This window comes from Sphaeramia orbicularis, chromosome 6 (genome assembly GCF_902148855.1).
Source record: "Sphaeramia orbicularis chromosome 6, fSphaOr1.1, whole genome shotgun sequence".
In the NCBI taxonomy this organism is placed as follows: Eukaryota; Metazoa; Chordata; class Actinopteri; order Kurtiformes; family Apogonidae; genus Sphaeramia; species Sphaeramia orbicularis.
The window spans coordinates 4,308,289-4,335,399 of NC_043962.1; the positions used below are offsets into that span (position 1 = coordinate 4,308,289).

The following is a 27,111-nucleotide window of genomic DNA, read 5'->3' on the forward strand; positions in this document are numbered from 1 at the left end:
TGTAATTATAATATATTTTTTTTACGTGTATCTTAACCACTAAATTTACACAAATACCATTTATTTGTTTGTGATTGTGATTTCCGGTTTTCCCCAATAAATTTAAAATACGCACATCTGTTTTTGGGTTATTATTTCTAGCTTGATCCGTGAGTAAGTCGCGTTCACGGTCGCCTTGAAGTGACGTAAGCAGTGTCAGTGAACGCAACCACAGCGGACATGGCGGCGCTGCTGAGAGGTCTGCGGGCTGGAAGGGCACTCCGGGGGCTGGGCAGCGGTAAGACCGGACTACCGTGGCCCTGTTGTCTCCTGTCTGTAACGAATTGTCTCGAAAAACATCCCGTTTACGTCCATTTCCTGTTTGTTTTTACCTGTGCAAAGTGAAAACGGCTAGTGTTGACGTTAGCTTGTTGTGCTAAAGTCACTAGTCAGAGAAGGTGATCATGGAGGACGGAATATGTTTACTTCTGCTGCTTTTACAGAAACACCGCATGCAACAGATAAACAGATGGTTGGTGTTTGTTGGGCTAGACTCGACACATATTTTGCATGGTAAAACAGGCTGCAGGGGGCGTCTTCTCTGTGGTTATGCAAGTGTGTTTAACCTACATTGTCTAAATATAGCTGAGGTTTACAGGCATGAAAAACTGATCTGTGATTTAATGCATTTAAAAAAACTGCATTTTAGACCATTATACTGAATAACAATAACACAAAACTTTTCATTTGATACTGGAAGAACTAAATTTTAACTAAATATGGGATGCTGAAATCAGAAATCCTCTTGTACTTTAGGAGTTGGAGCCATGTGAACATGTTAAAAGGGGGGGGGGGGAAATTAATTTAACTGCATAATTATTGTTTATTCTCATTCTGAAGAAAATCTGTGCTACATGGATCAAATTTACCCATAGATATGAACATCAAACCCAGTATAGAATAGCAGATTCCATCAGTTTGACTCATAAATGTCTCCTGTGACATTTTGTAGGAACCAGCAGTTAACCTTAATGTTTAGGCTTAATCACAGTGGTACATGATTTCCGTTTCTAGTTTGACACTCCTGCTTTAATCTATGTGGAAGTAATGATTTGACGTTTATTGTGATAATCATCCACATTTGTATTTGTATTTATTTATTTACTAACAGGACAGTGTGTCTTGGCATTAGTTACAAAGAACAAGATGCGTAAACCAGATTTAGAAGAGAAGCTCATTTCCATCTGTTCTCCTGGACAAACGACCAACATAATAAAACATCACATAGATTACGAAGCACTAATACACCGGAAGGAAACCGTTAAACATGACAGATATAGGAAGGTTTGCTCAGGCTGAACAGTTACAGCCAAATACATAAAAAGGGGCTTACATTCTAAAAGTACAATTACATTTCCTTGAATAAGAAAAAGATATAAAAGAAAAAAGGAGAGGAGGAAAAAAAAAGAAGAAATGCATAAATTGGCTAACATCAACTGAAATAAATGTGTTCATGATGATGACATTTTTACCGTATTGACCCGCCTTTCCGACTCATGTTTTTATTATAAATTGCTAGTGACCGGAGTAATCTCCTCATGGAATTTTGTTTGCATTGTTCTCAGTTGAAAGTTTCTGGTCATGATTTCATCCATGTGTTTGTGTTTTCAGTGGTGGCTCCTCCAGTGGCTCAGACCCGTCACTGCTGCAGCCTGAGGCGAGGATTCCACTGTTCAGCCCTGAGGCATCAAGATGAATCTAAAACAGACACACCTTCATCCTCCTCCTCTTCCTCCTACCATGAGCACTACCAGGCTCACTCTGCGGAACAGGACCATTCAGCATCTGACCCAGCAGCAGAGGAGGCTTCCAGACCCAACACCAGGTCCATAAAGACACAACAATGTCCATCATATTGATATGATGATGATAAATTTTATTGGAACATAAGTAGGAACAAAATATAAAGGGGGACAAAAGGCAACGAGAAATTACAGATCTGAACGGAACACTCCACTATATTGGCAGCAATAAATTAACCCCCCAAAAAAGATGTCACACAATGTACAACTATTTCATTGTGTCTCTTCAACAACACCTTATGTCTTGAATGCAGAGTTAATGTTACACACATCCTGTTCTCCGTCTTTGTTTAATTTATGATAAAACATCCACGTTTTAGAACAGACTTGAGTTTGGACACGACTAGTTGCTCTTCTTTTGACAACGGGTCACCAGGGTTAAGGCCACTTTATTTATTATTTTTGTACATATGCACATTTTTATACATTTTGTAGATTCTATTCTGTGTATATGTTGTCCTGTTTTATAGTGTGTTTTTACTGTTGCATGCTTTCTCTTTTGCACTGTATGGGACACTACTCCAATTTTGTTGTACTGTGTACATAGTATGTTGGTGCAATGACAATAAAGATTTATCTTATCTTATCTTACAGTTACCATGACGAGAGTGGAGAGCAGGATGAAGAGTATGAAACAGAGGAGCAGCTCCAGGCTCGGATCCTGGTAGCGGCGTTGGAGTTCGTCCCGGTTCACGGTTGGTCCATGGAGGCCATCGCAGCCGGAGCCGAGGTAGAGACACTCACGACTAAGAATAAACGCTGAAAAACAAACATTTGATTATTATTGTTCATCTAAGTCAGGTTCAACATCCAGACCAACGTGATCTAAAGTGGATCAGACCAGTAAAATAATAACACAATAACCTGTAAGTAATGACAACTACAAACATTTCTCTTTATTTTAGTGCAAAAAAGTGAAAATTGGATAATGAAATTAAAGTATCGTTTCATAAAAAATGAGAATAACATAAACAACTTGAAATTTCTAATTCAATTTAAACAATATTTGGCCTCAGGTTATGATTTGCATATGCACATTAGAAACTTACAGATCACAATGAATCTACAAATACACAAAACATTTAGTAACAAGTAGAATATTGATAAAATTACACAATTTTTTCTTAAGACATTGCAGGTTGTTCATATTCATTCACTTTTTTGTACTAAAATACAGAGAAGAATTATACTTGTCATTATTTATAGGTTATTCTATTATTATTTTACTGGTCTGATCCACTTTAGATCATATTGGTCTAAATATGGAACCTGAACTAAAATGATTTTTACACCATTGATTGTTAATATCCACAAACAACCTGAAATTTCTTCTTCAATTTTAACAATATTCTGCCTCTGTTTATCATTTACACATGTGCATTATAACTTAGAGATCACAGCGGATCTACAAATACACAAAACATTTAGTAAAGTTCATCTCGAACTGAAAAATATAGGATTTAACTTCATAATGAAATCAGCTTAGACTGGACTCAGTGACACCATTGACTGTTAATGTCTTCTGTATAATTTTAGTTTTTTCCCAGTTTATCCCACAGGCCGGACTGGGCCCTGTGAGGGGTCCATTTTGGGCCGTGGGCCATATGTTTGACACCCCTGATCAAGCTGATCTACTTATAGATTTCAGAAACATTTTGATTCTTGGCCTTTGTTAAAAACCACCAGCTGTGATGGATGATAACTGATTTGACCTTTGACCTTTTACTCCAGACTCTGGGTCTGTCATCTGCTTCCACTGGGATGTTTAACGGAGCTGGAGACCTGGTCTTACATTTCATCTCCCAGTGTAATTCACAACTGACTGAGATCCTGGCAGAACAACACAAACAGGTCCAACTGGGCCAGGCAGAGTGAGCACACACACACACACACACACACACACACACACACACACACACACAAATAAACTAACTTCCTATATAGGTTCAATATTAAATCAAATACACAACCCGGACAAAAAAATTCAGCTTCTGGATAAAAAAATTCCCCTACTGGATATAGAATAGAATAGAATAGAATAGAATAGAATAGAATAGAATAGAATAGAATAGAATAGACAAGCAGTAGTAAGTGCAACAAAAGTAAACATGCCATTCAGTCTGTGCATCATATAAAACCTACTATTAAAGTACAGATAATATTCAGAGTCCAAATCAGCCCAGTTTCAGAGGGATGGGTGTATCTCAAGTAAACTCAACTAGACTAAAGTATAGTAAAACTAAACTAAAAGATGTTTAAAACAGACTAAAAGTAGGTAAAATAAGTCTAAAATATCTTAAAACCAAATTATTTGATTGTAAAACCACACTAAACATTGGTAAAACCAGTATAAAAGAGAGTAAAACCAAACTAAAAGATGGTTAAATCAGACTAAAAGATGATAAAACAGACTAAAGAGGGTTAAAACTGACTAAAAGATGAAGAACAGACTAGAAGTGGTAAAACAAGTGTAAAAGATTGTAAAACCAAAGAATTTAATGGTTAAACCAGACTAAAAGTTGGTAAATCCAGTATAAAAGATGGTCAAACTCAACTAAAATGCTGATAAACATTCCATCATCTTTAACTCAATTTCACAGATATTTCTTACAAACACTAGTTCATTTGTTAATATTAAGTAGAAAATCTACATATAAACCCTTTAAACACACATCTGTTCATGTACTTAGAGGCTGTAATGGTCATGTACAGTATATTATCAGTCAGTCAGAGGTGATAGAACCATGTTGTGATTGTGTGTGTAAATATGTGTGTAAACGTGCTGTTTCAGACCAAAGGAGACCGCAGACTTCCTTAGAGACGCTGTTGAGACCAGACTGAGGATGTACATCCCATACATGGAAACGTGGCCTCAGGTACAGACCACTGACCACCACCTCCACTCTGCTGTTTTTATGCCATCTGCCGATCGGCTGTGATCGACTGTGAAGGCGTCGGCTTCGTCTTCATAAGAAATTTCTTCAAACGTCTTCTCTGATAAAACTACTGGTCGGATTCATTTCAAATTTTATAGGTAGCTTCCATCCCTTTACTTTTAATGGTCCGTATTTTAATGGTTTATAATATGCAAATGGTAAGAGATATCAGTATAGTTCCTATTGATCACTGACAGAAGTCATATGGACTTTGATTGTTTATTGTTCATTCGCATGTATACAAGACAATAAAAACACAATAATAATAACAGTAAAAGACATGCTGGGGAAGCCAAAAACCAAAGTGGTTTATCGTGGGCCTCCCCAAAGACTTGAAATAAAAAAAGTATTTGCAGTGTCTAATATGATATATAATCATAAATAAACAAAATTAATTAAAAGAAGGAAATAAGTCAGAAAAAAAAAAAACCTAAACTAAATACATCGTAAGCAGTGCACGTAGAAATAAATAAGAATCAACAAAACTATGAAACGAAATTCGGAATGAAACTAATCAGTTATCTAACTAAGAAAAATGATAAATGAATCAAGAAGAGCTAACAGATGAGGTGAAAGTAGTGCATGGATGTTCTATGAAATCCAGTTTTAAGAGTTTCTTGAATCTGGGTCAGAACACACAGGTTTGCTGTGACTGGGTTAAATTGTTCCATATGATGGGGCCCCTGTACAGGATTGTAAATTGTTTCTGATTGCATTTTATCATAATCAGTCTTAGTAGATTCCGCTGTCTTGTACTATGGTGATGAATGTCTGAGTTGAACCGGAAGAAGCCTTTGTATTGATCAGGTAAACATGAACTGTTATTAACAATTTTATGGACAAATAAGGCAATCTGAAATTTGTTGATATCATACAGTCATAACTTTGAAGTGGTGAAACAGACCTGCTGAGTGTGCTGTAAAAGTAGCATTGGCTGCGATTCTGACAAAGCGCTTTTGTAGTTGATAGAGTGGTTTGACAGATGTTGTGTATGTACTAGCCCAGATAATATTGCAATATGTTAATGATGATTGAATTAGTTGAGTTCTCCTCCAGTGAAAGTACCGCCCACTTCTGTTGTTAGGTTGATCTCCTGCATCAGAACCACAGGACTGGAACACAGACAGAACCTGACAACCTCACACATTCAACTGGGGATTGATTCAGACAGAACACGACGCTGACAGACAGAGACACTAGAACTGTTTTTATTGTGTTGACTTGTTGTGTGTCCGTCAGGCCATGAGCATCCTGCTGCTCCCTCACAACATCCCCGACAGCCTGAAGCACCTCTCCACCCTAGTGGACGACATCTGGTACTACGCTGGAGACCGGTCCACAGATGTGAGTGGACCCCGTCACCCTCCATCCCACTCTTCCTCTGATCACTCCTTCCTGTCCCCCATTCATCACAACCCCCATGATTTCCGGCCCGCCACCTCCCAGGTTACTCCCTGTGTTATTGGGTGTTGTTACCATAGCAACACCATCACTCAAGTAAAAACGACATTCCTGCTACATCATCTAAAAGGAGTGTGGATGTAATTATGTTTTCTGTTGTTTTGGGCCATGGCTTAGCCAAAGCTAAGACAGAATATTTGGTATTTAACCCTTAAAGACCTACAACTGTTGTTTGTTGTAACTTTCACATACATTTTTCTTTACATCTAACCTTTCCTACATGATTTATCTCCATTTATTATAATATCAACCTCTGTATTTTGCATTTTTCAGTGTAAATCAGGTATGTTCTTATATTTAATTTACTGATCATGGAGATGTTCATTAAAGCTCAGAGTAAATTCAAAGGTTATTATATCAAAAACAGACAAAACTGAAGAAATAGTGACTTTTTCTGTCAAATCTATCATTAGCTGAACATAAAAAGGAAGTGTGTTCATCCACTGTCATTGATTCAACACCATGGGTTTTACTGGTGAATCAATGTTGTAGAAGATGACAGTGTTTCCATGGTAACTACAGAGCCTCTGAACGTCAAAATGGGTCATATCTGATGACCATGAAAACATGACAATCTGTATTTCACGCCAATTATTTACATAGGATTAATGGATCAACAGGTATTAAACAGTTTAGATCAATAGATGCGGCTGTTTAGGTCTTAAAACAATACTTAAAACACTGAAACAAAACTGTAGCGAGAGAAAGAGTTAACAATAATATCATCTTCCCTGGTCTCAGCCTTTGAGATGTCGAAAATAAGAAAAAAATCAACATACAATGGGAAATGTACAAGAAAATTACTAAAAATTATTACAAAATTGAGCAAAACTGTCAAGAAAATGAACAAAATAATCAATAAAATGAGCAAAAATAATAAGAAAACATTGAGATAATGAAGAATTTGAACAAAATCACTGAGAAAATGAAGAAAAATTATAAAAATGAATTAAATTTGGTGTAATAAGTTGACCTTTATTTATTTATTTTTTACTGTCTAGGCTCTGAAGTGTCCTCAAAGTATAGAAGTTCAAATTAGCCGTGTCATTTTTGTCTTGTTAAATATGAACTCTGTACACATATATAAACACTTACAACGTATAACTTCATATTTAACACAGTTTTTGTCGTTTTTGTGTTATTGCTTATTGTATTTCTGTGCATTTCGGTTTCATCCAGTTGCTGTTGGCTGAATGTTTTGATGTCGTTCATGTGAGAATTGATGCAAAATTAAAATAGATAATGGGCAATTCCTTTCAAATGCCTTAAAAGTATAGAAAAAAAAGCCCCTGTTTGTAAAATGTGTCCATCCCATTATAAAACGTTTGTGCTGACTCTGAGACCGCGTTGTGTTGTGTTTGCAGATGAACTGGTACACCAAACGGGCGGCGCTGACGGGCATCTACAACACCACTGAGCTGGTCATGGTTCAGGATTCGTCCCCAGATTTCCAGGACACTTGGAACTTCTTAGATAATCGCATTCAGGATGTGGTCAACATGGCCAGCACCGCCAAACAGGTAAGAACGAACCTGAATCGGAGTCAGAATACTTTATTAATTCCATCCAGAGTTTTTTTTTTTTTTTTTCTAACTGCACTTTTTCTGTTTTGAAAACCCTTAAAAAATAATTTTTGGGGTAGTTTTTGAGGATGGAATTCATTTCAGTGGGGAAATTTGAATCATAAAACACGTAATTCACATAATGAACACAGTCATGGAACAAATTAAACTCATACTGTGAGGTTAAGACACATTAAAGAGATGTTTAGGAATGTAAAAATACTCACCATTCAACAACCAATAACATAATGGCCAAAAACGTAATGTACAAACTCCTGAGTTCATTCACATGCTTTACTATGAAGTATCATTCAAATGCAGTTTTAGTGAAGACTGAATCATTTTAGCAATTCCATAGAGAAATTTTTGGAAAAAGTTAAAAGGAACTGTTTACCATGAAACAAATATAGTAAATTCCTTTGAAAATGCAACATGAAATTATGAATTTTCACATTTAAGCGAATAAACAATATTGTAAATAAGGCTTTTGCATAACAACTAATTATCAAATTGTCTCTTACAACCGTAACACTGGTCTACAAGGAAAAGGCTTCCAGAATAAAAGTAATGAAATTTTACCACATGAGAGTCACTGATAAAGAAAAATCAAGTCAAAGATGTTGGTTGGCTCAACTTTCCAAGATACAGCCTTGGGTCAAAATGTGAAATTCAAGAATTAACAAGAGAATGGGTTTGACTCAAAAGGAATATTTGTCTCAGAGCTACAAGATCTACTTCCAAACACTGTCTGCACATTAGAATACATTCACTTTACAGGTTCTATTTAGTGGAAGATTTATAAAACTATTATAGAAATGCACATAAACCAATATGTATGTGTAATAACACTTAATCATATACCTTGAAAACATCAGCAAACTGGCACTTTTGTCATTTATTTTCCAATTAATCGTATTAAAATACGTAACATCTAGCACATTTAATCTCTGAAGCAAATCATTTCTAAAAAATTATAGACCAATGTTATTAAGGAAAGAGTGTTGCATCGTATACACCCATGATGAATGAATATGAGGACTCAGAATCCACTCTACCTATTTTTGATGAACAAACTGAACAAAAACTGCTCAAAAAATCTTTTATATCCAAGAAGTACTATCATATTGATGTATTATTATATTGTATTCGAAGGATTTTTTTAATACTAGGCCAATAACATAACTTATTACGTTATTGTCAAAAGGTTCTCATGTTATTGTCTTTATTACATGTAAAATGACTCCATTATTGGTTGCTGCACAGCTTATTCTAATCATATTTGTGTTCCACTTTGTTTTGTAGGTGCAGTCAACGGGTGAAGCCATGGTGCAAGGGCTCATGGGAGCTGCTGTAACTGTAAGTTTTTTGTAACACTATGATATTTTCATTGTATGACATCCATCTCAGTTGTGCAGTACATAGAATTAAATAGTGACAACAAACCTTAAAGCAGGGGGGTCAAACTCATTTCAGTTCAGGTTCCACATTCAGCCCAGTTTGATCTCCAGTGGATCACATCAGTAAAATTATAACATAATAGCCTATAAATAATGACAAATACAATTTTTTCTCTTTGTTTTAATGCAGAAAAACCCATTAAATTCTGAAAATACTTACATTTACAAACTATCCAAACAAAAAAGATGTGAATAAGCTGAAAAAAATAAATTTCCATAGAAAAATAAGTGCAATTTCAATAATATTATGCCTTAGTTTATCATTTGTACATGTGTATTAGAAATCAGATCTACAAATGCACAAAACACTTAGTAATAGGCAGAATTTTGTTAAAATTGCACTTAATTTTCAAGTTCATATTTGTTCAGGTTATTCATATTTTATTGTTAAAGGAGAGTTTGTAAATGTAAATATTTTCAGAATTTAATGTTATTTTTTTGCACTTTTGGGAATTTTAGGAGTTGTCATTATTTACAGGCATAATGTAATTTTTTAGTTGTTTTTTTTTTTTTTTTTCACTTTAAACCAAGAAGAAAATTTGGAGTCATTATTAATAGGTTATAGGTCTAACCTGTGTTTGTTTTGTGTTTGATAGCTGAAGAACCTCACAGGTCTGAACCAGAGGCGATGATGAGCAGCGCCTCCCCCAACCGAAGAGCTTCCTGAGCTGAAGAACAACCCTGTTTTTTTTCCTCTTATTTCTGGAAAAGTGTAGCTCATCAAGGTGTTGGATAACGAGTTCAATTCATCACGCCCATAAGAGACCAGACCGACTTTATTTTATTCACTTTCCTCTGCTCAGAAGATCTTCCCATTTGTAATAAAGATACAAGGATCTCTAATTTTGTTGCCAGTTAAATTAGGACTTAAATAAATCGCTATTATTGTGTATTTTACTTTCTTGTTTCATTGTTTTAAGTATTGTTTTAAGACCCAAACAGCCACAGGGGACCAATAGCATCCACTGATCTAAAATATTTAAGAACTTCTGATAATAATCCTATCAATACGTGTAAATAACTGGTGTAAAATACAGTTTGTCGTCTTTTCATGGTCATCAGATATGACCCATTTGGACGTTCAGAGGCTCCGCAGTTACCAAGGAAACACTGTCATCTTCTACAACATTGATTCACCAGTAAAACTCATGGAGTTGGATCAATGACAGTGGATGGAAACACCTCACTTATTTTCAGTTAATGAGAGATTTTGCTGGAAAAAAAAATCTTTCTCAGTCTTGATATACAATACTTATGCTCAGGGACCAGCCAGCATCATAAAAGCTTTAATGTAACTTTTTTTTTGTGAGCTCTAGATATTTTACCATTTTAAATAGGAATGAGTTGAATTCACTTTTTTATTTCCAAATTAAAGCTAGAAGTTAGAAATCAGTCAAGCCACAATTTCTTGAGGGCTTGGCCCAAGGGATCAACAAAGTTCAGTCAATCTAATCATGATGACATTGAACCACTAAAACTACTTTTTATGTGCAGGAATGCCAGTAAATTAGCTATAATTTGATATCTTAATCAAGATACACTAACTTGCTTTCCTATTTTTTCTCTGTTTTGTGAAACAGTACATTTGAAAATTAATGGATAACAATGATTTTATTTTAGCATTAAAAATATAATTTTGGTTAAAAGGCTTCTACATGCTAGTCTGTCAGTTATTACAGAAACATAAAAAATATATGGTTTTGGTAATTATCAGTGGTGTTAATTTAGGGTGGCTGTGCCATAAACTTTACATTGGATGGTGATTTAATAAATATGTGAAGCACTATAAGAACATTTGCATTTAGGTTCTATGAGCATCTTTTATGATGAGTGAAATAAATGTAGGAAAAAAAACCTGATTTTCATCAAAAAATGTAAAGAATAATGTAATAATTGGGGATATGTCACTTACGAAAATTTAAATAAAAGAAAAAAAACATTTAGAAGTCGTTACAGAAATGGTTACAGGTCATTAAAGCTATCGAGAAATATTTGAATCCCTTTTAATTCGAAAAGATTCAACCGGAACAGCGTGACCCGGAAGTGAAAAGAAGACCTGCCTATTTTTCCTCTGTATAACCAATCAGCAATGGCGTTTACCATGTTTTGACCAATCAGCGACGGGTAAATATGTCGACGGAGGTCTTCAATCCGAAGCAGCGGCAGTGGAGTCAAGTGAACAGCATTTGACACGTATTATTGACTTATTTCACTCCTAAAATGCCGTATGCCAACCAGCCGACCGTGAAAATTACAGAATTGACAGACGAGAATGTGAAGTTTGTCATCGAAAACACTGATTTGGCGTAAGTGTTGTTTTATTTGCCTATTAGAACAGCGCGTGAGGCCAAGAGCGGCCATTACTGTTATCAACAATGACAATGGAATCAGTTTTAATACGGAAATTAAACATTAAGGTGATTTATCCGCTAAATTATTAACTCACTCTTGTGCCCTGGTCTGGGCACAAAAGACTCACCTCTTATATTTCAATTATGTCCCTTCATTAATTTTATATCAATATTTTAATCCTAAATTAAGGTTTTTGCTCAATAGCTTCCAGGTCATGTGACCTGTGGACTCCAAAAGGCCTTTTATTTATAGCCCTGGTCTGGGAACACAAGACACACCTCTTTTATTTCAATTATATACTTTCCTTAATTTTATATAATTTTTTTATTCATATTTAATGGTTTTTGCTCAATAGCTTCCAGGTCATGTGACCTGTGGACTTCAAAAGTCCTTTTATTTATAGCCCTGGTCTGGGAACCCAAGACACACCTCTTATATTTCAATTATGTCCCTTCATTAATTTTATATAAATTTTTTAAAGATAAATTTCAGGTTTTTGCTCAATAGCGTCCAGGTCATGTGACCTGTGGACTCCAAAAGCGTTATAATTTGTAGTACTAGTCGGGGCACACAAGACACACCTCTTACATTTCAATTATATCACTTCATTAATTTTATATCATTTTTTAAAATCATAAATTACAGGTTAGAGGTGTGGGTCAATTTTTTTTGTGACGGTCCCTAAACTGCCTCGCAGTGAGAAGCGGGTGTCCGGTCCTCAGGCCGCTCAACCGGGGTAAGCCTGAGCGGACGGCCGATGATGGTAGTGGAGAAGGAGGATACCCGCCGAATATAGAACGTTAAACTGCCGGCCCTCAAGCTGCTCACCGGGCGTAAGCTTGAGCGGAGAGTCGGTGGAGAGGGTGGAGCTGAATATCGAACGTCAAAGTGACTTCACCGCGGTACCCGACCAGACCTCACACGTCTCCAGTGACCAAAACCATGTGGTTAACTAAAATATTAAAAACTTCTGAACCATTAGTCCTATCAGTACATGATCAGGGGTGTCAAACATACATGTAAAGAGTCCAGTCTGGGTCATGGGATGAATTTGTGACGTAAAAATTACACTGCAGATATTAACAGTGAATGGTGTCAAAAGTATTTTAGATCTGGGGGCATATACAGACAAACATGATCTAAAATGTGTCAGACCAGTAAAATACTATCATAATAATGTATAAATAATGACATTTCCAAGTGTTTCTCTTTGTTTTAGCGTAAAAAGTAAACTTGAGTATTTACATTAAGAACTACCTTTTCACAAAAATGTGAATAACCTGAACAAATATGAACAACCTGAAATGTCTTAAGAGAAGTAAGTGTAATTTCACCAGTATTCTGCCTGTTATTGAATGTTTTGTGTATTTGTAGATCTACTGTGTTGTGTAGTTGTAATTTACATGTGGAAATGATAAGATGAGGTATAATATAGTTCAATTGTACACATTTTTATCTGAAACATTTGATTTGTTTGCAGTCTTCTACTATGAAGACAGTTTGGGTTGTAATGTAATTTGCTAGTCATTAGGGACCGAGCCGAAAGGTAAGGCCCTCTCACACAGTGAGAGGCCTTGCCTGCAAGCAAGGCCCTATTGTTTTTCATTCGTTTTTTTTTTTTTTTTCCGCCATCACTTTAAACTGGATTTTGACCCCCTAAACATGCTCCAAAACTCACCAAATTTGGCACACATGTCAGGCCTGGCGAAAAATTTGATAAAATGAAAAAATTAACCCCATAGGTGCAAAAATGGCCTCTCTAGCGCCACCTATGTGAAGAAAAACGGCAACTGCCCTAGTGGCCAGTAGGAAAGTCATACAGACATGGAACAAATGCCAAAATGTTGGTTGGACATTGCTCTACAAATTATCCACTGACACCTATGAGCTATCTTCAACAGGAAGTTCGCAATATGCCTTTCAAAATAAAATTTTTAAAACTAACTCCGATGACACCGTTTGTCATATTGACTTCTAAATAGCACCAAAAGATAGAGTGAACTCTCCTCAAAAAAAGTGATCTCGTAACTTAGTCTTAACTGTCTTAGTTTTTTTTTTACGAGCCCGCAAAGTTGCGATGTTTGGAACTCATTTTTCACTTTGGAGTTTTTCCCTACATATGACATATCTACGCGTTCACGGGACTCAGCACAACACTCACATGCAAAAAATTTGGAGATAGGGTGTACGGTTATTGATTTATAACAATTTGTTTCTTTTCATACTTTTTCCACTTTAGACTGCCATTTGACCCCCTTAACATGCTCCAAAACTCACCAAATTTGCCATGTATGTCATGGCTGGTGAACACTTTGATTCAATATCAAAATTAACCCCTTGGGTGCCAAAATGGACTCTGTAGCGCCACCTTTGTACTAAAAAACACACAAAATCTACCCTAGCAGCAAGTAGGAATGTCACAGAAACATGAAACAAATGCCAAAATGTTGGTCTGATTGAGCCGACAAATCCTACACTGACACTCATGAGCTAACTCCAACAGGAAGTTGGCAATCTGCCTTTGAAAGTTACGCTATGTTTCTGCAATTACTGCTTAGTCATTTCAGACTTTTTAGAAGAAAGTTATATATCATTAAATTCCCACAAGTCTGCAGAATCCAAAACTGAAAGAATTTTTCAGATACGACCTACGGTTATGGAATTATGGTGATTTTTTTGAAGAGTATGTTTAGTTTCACTTTTCACAATGACAAAGTCCCTATAAAACTCTTTCTGGTGCACACTTTACATGACTGTCTATAGTGCAGTGGTTAATGTAGCTGCCTATTGAACAAGAGGACCCTGGTTCAAGTCCCAGAAAAACCAAATTTTTTTTTTTTTTTAAATTTTAAAACAGGTTTTACTGCATTGTATTGTGGATATTGGAAATTTTGCACACATTCAAAAGTACACGGAGTACATTTTTTCAAAATAAAACCCCAATTAAGAATAATACATAATGTCTTACATAATTTCTTTTCATTTTTATGACCAAACACTCAACTGTTTTTACAATGTTTCTTCATTCAAAAGTACTCTTTCTCACAGACACACATGCTCACACAATAGGGTTTTTCCAAAATAAAAGCCTTAAATGTGGTAAATCATCACTTTTATACTCATTTATTCATACAATTTCAATTCATTTTTCAAACTGATTCTTTCTCTCACATACAAAACAAATGCACATACACACAGTAGGGTTTCCAAAATAAAAGTCTCATTTAAAGGTGATGGTGGTTTCAGCAGAGGGTCGCTGGTGTTCTGTACAGATGTAAGGAGGACAGACACTAAAGGGTGGGAACTGGTATGGGGACGGAGAGGTGTGAGTGGAGCTGAGGTGTCAACGGTCACGGGAGGCGGATCGCAAGGGAGGCGGATCGCCCGGGGCGAGGTCCCGCCCAATGCTGCTTGCAGCTTTAATTACATTCTGTTTTTGTTCACATTTTACTTTGTTGGAGCTGGAGTTGTATCCTATCAGTAACAGGAATGTGATAATATTGTTTTGTTGTTTTTTTTTTTCCAGGGTTGCAAACTCTCTTCGTCGTGTCTTCATGTCAGAGGTTCCAACAATAGGTAACACTTTATAATTTTAAACCAGATTTGTTATTGTAGTGTTAATGCAGTAACACATACAAAAGATCTGATAGAGCAGAGATGGAGAAAAAGATGGAAAAAAAATGTGCCAAACAAAACAATAGAGAAGACGTAAAAGAAGAAAATCACATTAATGCTGCCTTCAGGTGCTATCAGGAGATGATCCTTTCCACTTGTGAACTGGAAATTATGAGTGTGTTGTGTTCAAGTGCTTTTGTTATCGTAGTAAAATGAAAAATCCTGGCTGACGCACAATTTATGGTGACCTGCTACTTGGGTAAACCAGTTTTGGATGTGTTAATTCATCTGACAGCATTTTTTATATAATTTTCTTTTTGGTGAATTGTGTATACTATAAATGTGCAAAATCATCATCTAACAGCAGCAGAACATTAATAAAAACATTGTTTATCTTTGGCCATGAATCCGCCGTTGCTCTGCATTATGTTGAAAAGGTCAAAGGTTATTTTCATCTTGTGTATCAACATTTTTTCCCAGTTCTCCAGTGGAAAATACAACACAAGGGGGCATTCATGTGCAATTTTTGAGTTTGTAACAAGTATTTCCCATAATTCCTAATGCATGTGAAGGCAGGAAAAATGCAGAAAGATGAAACAGACATTAAAGATTAACAAGAAACAAAACAACCAGTGTCATAACTGAAGCTGTTTTATGGTTATTGAAGCTACAGCAGGGACTGAGTGGAATTTAAAGAAGTCATTTTTGCAACAGTGTTTTATTTGTCTTTTCCTCACCTGTTGGACTTAACTGGTCCGTAGAGTTCAGGAGGAAGTTCTTTTCATCCACTTTGTTCAACTATTTATAACAAGGGCGTCAAACATGCGGCCCGTGGGCCAAAACCGGCTCGTCAAAGGCTCCAATCCAGCCCATGAGGTTAAAGAATTACACTGAAGATATTAACAGTCAAGGGTGTAAAATTCATTGTATTTCAAGGGTCACATTCAGCCCAAAATGACCAGTAAAATAGCATAATAACCTATAAATGCTGACAACTCCAAATTTGTATGTTTGTTTTAGGATGAAAAAGGAAGATTACATGATAAAAATCACACGATGAAAATGTTTACATCTACAATTTTTTTTGTATATTCCTATTTTAAATTTACTAACTATTTATATTTTTATATTTTAAGCCTATTTTGCTTATATTTATACTTTTATCTGCTGTGACGGGGATTGCTGTCAAACAGATTTTCATTCATTGTGTAATCGTGCAACGATGAGAAAGTGTCTGTCTGTCTGTCTGTCTGTCTGTCTATCTGTCTCTATCTATCTATCTATCTATCTATCTATCTATCTATCTATCTATCTATCTATCTATCTATCTATCTATCTATCTATCTATCTATCTATCTATCTATCTATCTATCTATCTATCTATCTATCTATCTATCTATCATTAAATTCTGCAAGTAATCTAAACAACCATGAACAAACTGAAATTTCCTAAGAAAATCAGTGTAATTTTACCAATATTCTATTAAATGTTTTATGTACTTGTAGATCCACTGTGATCTGTAACTTGAGGCTTAATATTGTTAAAATCACACTTTTACTTTTTCCACTAAAACAAGAAAAACATTTAGTTATTATTTCTAGGTTATTATTTTACTGATCCAGCCCATTTGAGATCTGAATGTGGAACCTGAACCAAGATGAGTTTGATGCCTCTGATCTATAACAGAACCTCTTCTAGACTTATGTATGTTGCCATGGAAATGTCCCCCTATAAGTAAATGACCAGTATACTATCACTAACCTTTTAATCCTGTTTTGCGATGCCTGGATGAGTCTCTTCTGTTTGTTTCCATTCACAGCTATTGACTGGATCCAGATTGATGCTAATTCATCAGTTCTCCATGATGAGTTTATCGCACACAGAGTCGGTTCGTACAAACATCTGTGCTTCGAAATGACTTGAATGATATGATTTTTTCTACATTATTGAAGTTTGATAAAAGGTCAAAGGCTGTAACCTGTGTTTCTTCTGTTAGGTCTCATTCCTCTCACTAGTGACGACATCGTGGACAAAATGCAGTATTCAAGGGTAAGTGCATCATCACATGGACTCGTCAAACTCAACTCACACGAATAAGTTTTTTCATCTCCACCTGCGTTTTAGCTTAAAAAACCTTCTCCTGATATGACAAAGCAGAAGGAATTATAGAAAACATTTCCAATAATAGCCCATCTGATGTTAATGTCATCAATAGTAGCTGATAAATGTTCAGCTAAAATGTGTCAGTATTTTGCATCGGAATTGCATTGGTTAGTTTGGTTTAAATTGTTATCTTTGCTTCCAAAATGCCTCAGATATGGTTGTTAATTAATTTGTCTCATCATTGATTTTTTTTTTATTTTTATTTTTTATCCATGACTATGATTTTAAATGTTCTTACTGTAAATTTCTAAAATATTTTTCATGCTCTGACTGTAAATAATTATTTTAAAATAAAATCTCCATTAAACTTTAAGGAAATATTGATGTTTATAAATTATATGGACAAAATATTGGCACACATCATGTCTACAGCTGTAAGATGTCCTGTTTGTGATGATTTGAGATAAAAACAAATATTTCTTGAAAGTTTAATGGTAGATTTTTCTTCCTAAGTGAGATGTGAAGAAAGTAGATGGTTAGCTGCGGTAGAAAAAATGATTTAGTAGATCTATTATTGTGCGCGCTTTCTCTTTCTCTCTCTCTCTCTTTATATTTTATATATATATATATATATATATATATACATATACATACATACATACACACACATATGTATATATGTGTGTGTGTGTATGTTTGTATATATATGTATGTGTGTGTGTGTGTGTGTGTGTATATATATATATATATATATGTATATATATATATATGTGTGTGTGTGTGTGTGTGTGTGTATATATATATATATATATATATATTTACACACACACATACATACATACACCAGTGTGAATTAATGCTAACATCAGCTAATGCACTGAGGTTAAGCTAGTTTTGTTGTAATTAAATATGTTAAAGTACATGTGAGAATCCTCTGATGGTCTTGTTAATGTAACTCCTTAAATATAACCACATCAGAGGTGTCTGTCAGAGGGGAACATGCGTTTTATCTAACATACCTGAGCTCTGAATGTCTGAAACATCTGAGCTAAAGCTGCTAAAGCCACCACATAAAACCCAGCAGACACTCATCTGTCACCGTGGACACTTTCATGACTCGTTCCTGTTTGTGCTCCTTTATTCCTTCAGGACTGTACCTGTGATGATTTCTGTCCTGAGTGTTCCGTGGAGTTGACCCTGGACGTCCGATGCACTGAGGACCAGACACGACACGTCACCTCACGGGACCTGCTGTCCAACAACCCCCGAGTCATCCCAGTGAGTCCAGTACCCACCAGGACATGAACCTGTAAACCCAGATCAGACAGAGCTGAGATGCCAATGTTTACTCTGTTTATTCTGTAACTTTATTTGGTTTTACTATACTTTAGTCTAGTTTAACCATCCTGAAGTCTAGTTTAGCCATCAAATAGTTTAGCTTTTACTGCCTTTTAGACCTTTTTTTTTTTCACCAAATTTTAATCTAGTTTTACTTTTTTTTTTCACTAGTTTTACCAACTTCTGGTCTGTTTAAACCATCTCTGAATCAGATTTTAGTATACTTTAGTTTAGCCATCTTTAAGCCTGGTTTTACCATCAAATAGTTTGGTTTTTACCAATTTTTAGACCCCCCCCCCCCCCCTTTTTTTTTTTTTAAACCAAATTTTAGTCTGTTAACCATCTTCTAATTTAGTTTTACTGTCTGGTTTTACCAACTTTTACGCTTTCAACTATATTTACCTCCGCCAAGGAGGTTATGTTTTTGCCAGGGTTTGTTTGTTTGTTTGTTTGTCTGTCTGTTTGTTTGTCTGTCCGTTAGTGTGCAACATAACTCAAAAAGTTATGGACAGATTTGGATGAAATTTTCAGGGTTTGTTGGAAATGGGATAAGGAAGAAATGATTAAATTTTGGTGGTGATCGGGGGGGGGGGGGGGGGGGGGGGGCACTGATCAGCCTTGGCGGAGGTCTGCGCTCTCCGAGTGCTTCTAGTTTTATTTGATTTTACTATACTTTAGTCTAGTTTAACCATCCTTGAGTCTGGTTTAACCATCAAAATTGGTTTTTACCATCTTTTAGACCCTTTTTTGACCAAATTTTTGTCATCATCAACCATCTTGTAGATTAATTTTACTTTTTTTTATACTGGTTTTACCAATTTTACTGTGTTTAAACCATCTCTTTATTTGGTTTAACTATACTATGCTGCAGCAGAGCCACCAACCTGAGGGGTTACGCCGCGTAGACGCTGAATGCCGTCTTTTCTCCTTTCTTTCGTTTTGGAGTTTAAACTTTAAAGTGTCAAATCTCAGGATCTAGTGTTATAGAGAGTGACAGCTCCCGACCAGGACCGCTACTGTTGTGACTTTGTGTTTGGCAATTTAGGGTTTTAAAAAACCCGGAAGAAGACCTTTGTGCTCAACATGGTAACGCTCAGGATTTATACCCAATTAAATTGAAGAGTGCGGGTACGACTGGACTCCGGCAAACTGTTGTGGATGAGCCTGGAGAGTATGAGGCTGGGATCTACCACCAGCAGCCAGCTCCCAAGCCGGACCGGGATCTACCACCAGCAGCCAGCTACCAGGCCAGGCCAGGATCCAAGCTAACACAGGAGACATGGCAACTAAGAAGCTTGCAGAAGACATGGAAGAAGTTAAGAAGTCTTTGAACTTAATATCTGAGGAACTAAGCAAGGTGGCAAAACAACAGAGGGGACTACTGGATTTAATTGAGGAAATGTGGAAATTGAAGGTGGTGATCAGGGAAAAAGACAAGAAAATAGACAAACTGGAAAGAAGAGTAGAAGATTTGGAGCAGTGCATAAGGATGGATGATTTAATGATAACAGGACTAAAGACAAACCATCGCACTTATGCAAGCATCACAGCAGGTGACAAGGACGGTGAGGATGCATCAAACACTGAATTACACTCTCCGGAGGAACAAGTTATTAAGTTTTTAAACAGCAAAGATATTCCTTTACACCGTAAAGATATAGCTGTTTGTCACACCTTACCCCAAAAACAGAGTAAGAGGCCAAACATTATTATTCGTTTGGTGAGTAGAAAACAGAAGATTGAAGTGCTTAAGCTTGCAAAAAAACTTAAGGGCACAGGGGTGTACACAAATGAACATTTAACAAAGAGAAGTGCTGCAATTGCAAGACAAGCAAGAATCTTGGAAAAGGAAAAAAAAAATCCAAGACACGTGGGTAAGAAATTGTAAGGTAATGATAAGACTAAATGGTACTCCTGAACGGGCGAAAGTTGTTGTTATTAGAGACATAACTGAGCTTGATCAATACAAATGAAAATGAAGAACAAAGTACAGAGGTGGACCAGTGGAGATATGTCATATCTGAATTTTGTTGTGATGGAGCTATGAGGTCAATTATTGTTGGGGATTGAAATATGAGAATGTGTGAATACACTGAATTTAAGTCTTTTGACTTTCAAGATCACAAACCCTATGTTTTAGAGAATGATATTGATCCAGAGACCCACTTCTACCAGAGCATTAATACAACATGTGAATATTATTCAGAAGACAAGTATAAGTCTAAAATTAAGGGTTTTTTGGTGATTCACTTTAATAGCAGGAATCTTTATAGTAATTTTGATAAAAATTAAAGACTATTTGCAACAATTTCAGCATAAATTTAGTGTAATAGCAATTTCAGAGACTTGGCTGAGTGATGAGAAAGGGTTACATGATGAATTAGAAGGATATGACATGTTTTGGCAAAACAGAGCCAATAAAAGAGGAGGAGGCGTGGCCCTATTTGTATTAACTGATTTGAAATGTAAGATAAATGGTGATTTGACAGTTGCTATAGACAATCTGATGGAATGTGTAACGGTTGAAATTAAGATGGAAAAACATAAAAACATATTTCTTAGTTGTATTTACAGGACACTGGGGTCATGCATTGAGAAATTTAATAAGGAGATTACTGATTTATATGAAAAATATTCTGATAAGGTGATTTTGGTTTGTGGTGACTTTAACATTGATTTGCTGAAATGGAATGAACATGCAAAAACGGCAGAATTTGTAAATACTATGTTTAGTTTGAGTTTTCATCCTGTAATTACAAAACCAAGTAGAATCACATTGGAAAGCGCAACATTGATTGATAATATTTTTACAAATATTATTGAGGGTGAGATAACGGGTGGTCTATTTCTGACTGACATAAGTGATCATTTACCAGTTTTTGTAGAATTGGAAATGAACAACAAATTATCTTTAACCAACTATAAGCAAAAACCTTGTTTGGTTAGAACAAAGTCACCAGAAGCAATTATGGCCTTAAAGGAGGAACTAATAAATTATGACTGGCATGAAGTTTAGGTGATGTTAATGAATCATATAATGCTTTCTTAGACATATTCCTGACATTGTACAACAGACATTGTCCTGTGAAAGAATATAGACAAAATTTTAAAAAGAATAAGAAACCATGGTTAACTAAGGGATTGGAAAGGGCTTGTAAGAAGAAAAACTGGCTCTATAGGGAATTTCTGAAGCACAGAACAAAAGAAAAAGAGAATAAATATAAAAGATACAAAAATAGATTAACAGCAATCATAAGAACACATAAAAAAGCCTATTATGATCAGTTGTTAGAAAAACATAAAAATGATATTAAAGGCACTTGGAGAGTGTTAAATGATATGATTAAAAAAAGTAATAAAAAGGATTTTTCTGCATATGTTGTTAAAACTGGTGACACTGTGATGGAAAAACTTGAGGACATTGTGAACGTATTTAATTACTTTTTTGTTAATGTCAGTCCAAATTTGGCAAAAGATATTACCAAGTGGGAAAAGGATGATAAAAACTTGGATTTTGCTATCGAAAACAATTACTCAATGTTTCTTGGTGGAGTTTGTGAAAGTGAAGTGTTGGAAGTGGTCAGGAAATTCAAAAATAAAAAATCTACTGATAGAAATTCCATTGATATGTCACTCATAAAACAACTGATAAACAGTATCCTTCAACCATTCACTTATGTATGCAACAAATCATTTCAAACAGGTACTTTTCCAGAAAATATGAAAATAGCTAAAGTGATTCCGATTTATAAAAATGGTGATAAGCACATGGTGTCAAATTATAGACCGGTGTCACTGTTACCACAATTTTCTCAAATTCTTGAGAAACTGTAAAGAGGTTAGATGACTATGTAGATAAATATAGGATATTAAATGATCATCAGTACAGATTTAGGAAAAACCGATCAACATCTTTAGCAGTAATGGAATTTGCAGAAAATATAGCAACAGCGGTGGATCAGAAACAACATACTGTTGGTGTTTTTATCAATTTAAGGAAAGCATTTAACACAATTGATCACTCAATATTACTCCGGAAATGTGAAATGTATGGTATAAGAGGTGTGGCACAAAACTGGTTAAAAAGTTATTTACAAAATAGGTCTCAGTATGTATCAATTGGAAATACAAATTCAGAACTTAGAAAAGTAACCTGTGGGGTCCCACAAGGTTCAGTTCTGGGACCCAAGTTATTTATACTTTATTTAAATGATATTTTTATGGCATCTAGTAAGTTAAAATTTATAATATTTGCAGATGACACTAATTTGCTTTATTCGGGAACAAATATGAAACAAATATTAGAAACTGTGGAAAAGGAATTGATCAAGTTAAAAAAATGGTTTTACATAAATAAGTTATCACTTAATGAAGATAAAACAAAATTTATGGTTTTTGGTGGTGCTAGGGGAAATTATGATATAAAACTGAAAATTAATGAAATTGAAATTGAAAGGGTGTATGAAACAAAATTTTTGGGAGTGATTATTGACCATAAACTCTGTTGGAAACCACAAATAGAATATATCAAACGCAAAATGTCCAAGGCTGTTGCGATTCTTTATAAAACTCGAGACTTGTTAAGCAAAAAATGTTTGCATATGTTGTACTGTTCACTTGTAATGCCATATATGTCATAGTGTGTGGAAATATGGGGCAATGTGTATAAAACTAATATAGACCCGATAATTAAACTCCAAAAAAAAGCTATTAGAGTCATAAACAAAGCTGGTTATCTCCAACCAAGTAATCCACTTTTTGTAGAATCTGGTTTACCAAAATTTTTTGATATTGTATATTTAAAAACAATGGAATTTATGTTTCGTGTTAAAAGTAAAAATCTTCCTGTTTGTATTCAGAAAATTTTTAAGTTAAGAGAAGGAAATTATAATTTAAGAGGGATGTTTGTGTTTGAAAAATGTAAAGTAAGAACAAACGTTAAATATCACAGTGTTTCTGTTATTGGTGTCAAACTATGGAACGAACTGAAGGATGAAGTGAAATTGTGTAGCTCACTGTCGAGTTTCAAAAAGGCTTTAATTTGTCAAATTCTTAAGGGCTATGAAAGTAATATGATTACAAAGTGACTTATAACACCGAATGTAGTATAATTTGTGTTTAAGTTTAATCTGCTGCAACTTCAGGTGTGCACTTGGAGTAAGGATGGGAATAGGAGAAGCAGAAATAAGCCTCTGGCTTCAGCTTCTTCCTTTTTCAGTTACAAATTGTGTTAATTTTATGTTTGTTTGTTTGTTTGTTTTTTTATATGTATGTGTTTTTTAACTGAAATAAACATTCATTCATTCATTCATTCATTCATACTTTAGTCTAGTTTAACCATCAAATAATTTTGTTTTTATAATATTTTAGACTTGTTTTACCAAATTTTAGTCTGTTTTAACCATCTTGTTATTTTAGTTTTAATGTTTGGTTTTTTTTTTTTACTGGTTTTACCAATTTCTAGTCCGTTTAAACCATTTCTTTATTTGGTTTAACTATACTTTAGTCTAGTTTGTCCATCTTTAAGTCTGGTTTAATTGTGAAATACTTAGATTTTCCCATCTTATGTTCCATGTGCATGTTTTTCTATATAATTCTGATCTGAGAAGCAGACAGATGAGCAAGTTTGTTGTGTTTTTCTTTCACTGTTTTATTTTTAAGTGTTAAATCCAGATGTTTCCATTGTTGTGCAGGTGACCTCCAGGAGTCGGGACAATGACCCTAATGACTACGTAGAGCAGGATGGTGAGCTGAAGGAGTTGTTTTTTTAGTTTTATTTTCCCCTTAAATCAGAGGTTGGGCCTTCATCTGGTCTGTGCTCTTCCTCCTTGCAGACATTTTACTGGTCAAACTCCGTAAAGGTCAGGAACTGCGACTCAGGGCGTACGCCAAGAAAGGCTTCGGTAAAGAACACGCCAAATGGAACCCGACGGCGGGGGTGTCGTTCGAGTACGACCCCGACAACGCACTGAGACACACTGTTTACCCCCGACCTGAGGAGTGGTGCGTTACCTGTCCGTCAAATACACTTCGTGTGTGATTATTACTGCACTGAAACTCACCTGACCGTCTGACTTACAGGCCCAAGAGCGAATACTCAGAAATAGAAGAGGATGAGGTTCAGGCCCCGTACGATCCCAACGGAAAACCAGAAAGGTAACGAGAATGTTCAGACAGGGGTGAAGTGGAATCAGTCAGACAGGTACAGTAGAACCTGTCAGTACCAGACCACCGTAGAAGGAGACTTTCACTGTAACTGTGACTCCTGAGTATTTTAGTCTGTAAATGTAGGTGGAAATGGTCAGGAGGAGCAGGTGTTCCTCCAACAGGTGGAGCCTCCACAGGTTCAGATGGAGGAGCAGATGAGGAAACTCTACAATGAGGACAGAGGAGGAGGAGGAGGAGATCTGGACCAGGAAATGAAAACTAGTGTTTCAAAGTGGACGGAGGAAAAACCATCCAGATGAATGAAGTTGAGGAGGTGCAGCTGCTTTATTTAGTGACGATGGTCTGGAACATTTAGGAACCTTTTTAAAAATCAGAACAAAACAGATTTATCTGAATAAGTTTATAATAAAACCACTGGTAAGAGCAGACAGTGATGAAAGGGAGGGCAGAAAGAACAAATTAAATGAAGAGAAAACGAAAGAAATTCAACTATATGACGATTAATGGAAGGAGATTCTCCTTCAGAGAATAACCCTCTTCCTCCTCCTCTTCTTTCTCTTCTTCCTCCTTCAGTGGGGAAAATTGATTCATAAAACAAGTAAACTGCAAAATGAGCTCGGTCACGGAACAAATTAAACTCTTACTGTGATGTTCTGCTGTACGTGACTTCAAACCGCTGTATAAATGAGTGGACGCTGTCATAAGGACGTGTGAAATGTAGATTTGAAGCCTTGAGTTTTGGCCATTGCCATCTTGAGTTTTTTTAAATGAACATATTTGGACATGAGGGGGTGGAGCTGGAGTAGAGGAAGAGGAGAAACTCACCAAGATAATACCAACTTAATGGAAACACCAAGAGGGGATGTAGTGACTAAAAAGAGGAAACTAATGCTACAAAGTGACCAGATTGGATGAGAGCCATAAAGAAACAACTTTTAGAGTCAGAAAATAACTGATAAAATAAAAAAGAATTTTCTCCAGCTGTAAATGTAAATAAATGTCAGTGGTTCTTCTACATGGGTGAGTTTGATTCTGAGGCTTATGAAGGTATAAAGTTATTATGGGATGTTCTTATTGTTGCTAAGTTGCCATTTGTTGATGCAGAGTTCAGACTAAAGTGTGACAGTTCTGACCTTGTTTGTAGGATTACAAACAGATCTTTAGTTCAGCTACTGACAACACAAGCCCAACAGAAAACAGAGGTGATTTGTGGTTTTACAGTCTGCTTCATCTAAAAACAGAGCTAAGCTAACAGAGCTATAATGTAAACTCTCAGCTGACGCAATACATCAACTTTATAAGACACAGTGTTATTTTAGCCGCTGTTAAAATAAGTGTCTATGAGTTTTGGTTTGATTAAAACTTGATGATTCCATAATACAGATGTGGAAACGATGAGCTTTATCCTTTATTCAGTGAGTGTTACAGTCTGTGGATGTGTAGCATTGGTTCGTTGGTGGTTTTGGTCCTTAGTGTGTTCTGGTACCAGACTGACCCCTGCTGGTCAGAGATTGGAACATTAATATTACACAGAACCAGTTAATGTTATTCCCAGAGAAAGCCGAGGTTACACTGACATAGACTCAGAGTTCTAGAGTCATATTAAGCCTGTTTTTTGGACATTCAATAAGAAAACTGAACCCTGCTAACCCCAGCCCTCCTTCACAGGTTCTATTATAACGTGGAGTCTTGTGGGTCTCTGCGACCTGAAACTATCGTCATGTCGGCGCTGGCTGTTCTGAAGAAGAAGCTGAGTGACCTTCAGACTCAGCTGAGCCATGAAATCCAGAGCGACGTCCTCACCATCAACTAAAGGACCAGTGAACCTCCTGAATACTGACTCTGGATCAGTACGTCCACAAAGACTGATGAGTTTATACAACCAGTCACACTGGTCTCAAAGGATTCACTGTAAAGAGAATTTTAAGGTTTTTTTTCAAACAGAATCGCAAATGTACAATAATTCCAAAAATAATAGAAATAAAACAAATGATAGATCTTTGAGATAAAATGTGGAATTGGTCAGATGTGTTTGTGTTTGTGGGTTTGACGCCAGAATCAGAACCTGGAAATGTGTGAAACCTTTTAAATTAGTTTAACCAATTACCAAATTTTAGTCTTGTTTTACCATCTTTACTTTGTTTTACCATCTCTTAAAACATCTCTTCATTTGGTTTTACTATACTTTAGTTTAACCATCAAATAGCTTGACTTTACCATATTTACCTCCGCCAAGGAGGTTATGTTTTTGCCAGGGTTTGTTTGTTTGTCTGTCTG

The 27,111-nt window shown here is 35.7% G+C and overlaps 2 protein-coding genes across 2 annotated transcripts; both read left to right on the plus strand.

The window, feature by feature from the left end:
* Positions 1-195: 195 nt before the first annotated feature.
* Positions 196-10,154, plus strand: coq9 (coenzyme Q9 homolog (S. cerevisiae)). The gene is made up of 9 exons (XM_030137358.1): positions 196-277; positions 1,651-1,864; positions 2,436-2,571; positions 3,573-3,712; positions 4,633-4,717; positions 6,017-6,121; positions 7,603-7,758; positions 9,103-9,156; positions 9,854-10,154. Exons 1-9 carry the CDS (start codon positions 220-222, stop codon positions 9,887-9,889), a joined length of 984 nt encoding a protein of 327 aa, XP_029993218.1. The 5' UTR covers positions 196-219; the 3' UTR covers positions 9,890-10,154.
* Positions 10,155-11,387: 1,233 nt separating this feature from the next.
* On the plus strand, positions 11,388-26,845 carry polr2c (RNA polymerase II subunit C). The gene is made up of 9 exons (XM_030137365.1): positions 11,388-11,563; positions 15,136-15,185; positions 17,045-17,113; positions 17,222-17,274; positions 18,478-18,606; positions 24,360-24,411; positions 24,501-24,669; positions 24,748-24,822; positions 26,503-26,845. The coding sequence occupies exons 1-9, from the start codon at positions 11,478-11,480 to the stop codon at positions 26,645-26,647; spliced, it is 828 nt and encodes a 275-aa protein (XP_029993225.1). The 5' UTR covers positions 11,388-11,477; the 3' UTR covers positions 26,648-26,845.
* The last annotated feature ends 266 nt before the right edge of the window (positions 26,846-27,111 follow it).

What these genes read in the sequence shown, in the direction of transcription:
- coq9 (XM_030137358.1), top strand. Translation starts at nt 220, where the DNA reads ATGGCGGCGCTGCTGAGAGGTCTGCGGGCTGGAAGGGCACTCCGGGGG. An exon ending in CCATCGCAGCCGGAGCCGAG is followed by an intron (nt 2,572 to 3,572) that starts GTAGAGACACTC and finishes CTTTTACTCCAG; the next exon opens with ACTCTGGGTCTGTCATCTGC. An exon ending in GTCCAACTGGGCCAGGCAGA is followed by an intron (nt 3,713 to 4,632) that starts GTGAGCACACAC and finishes GTGCTGTTTCAG; the next exon opens with ACCAAAGGAGACCGCAGACT.
- polr2c (XM_030137365.1), top strand. Translation starts at nt 11,478, where the DNA reads ATGCCGTATGCCAACCAGCCGACCGTGAAAATTACAGAATTGACAGAC. An exon ending in ACAAAATGCAGTATTCAAGG is followed by an intron (nt 17,275 to 18,477) that starts GTAAGTGCATCA and finishes TTATTCCTTCAG; the next exon opens with GACTGTACCTGTGATGATTT. An exon ending in ACAACCCCCGAGTCATCCCA is followed by an intron (nt 18,607 to 24,359) that starts GTGAGTCCAGTA and finishes ATTGTTGTGCAG; the next exon opens with GTGACCTCCAGGAGTCGGGA.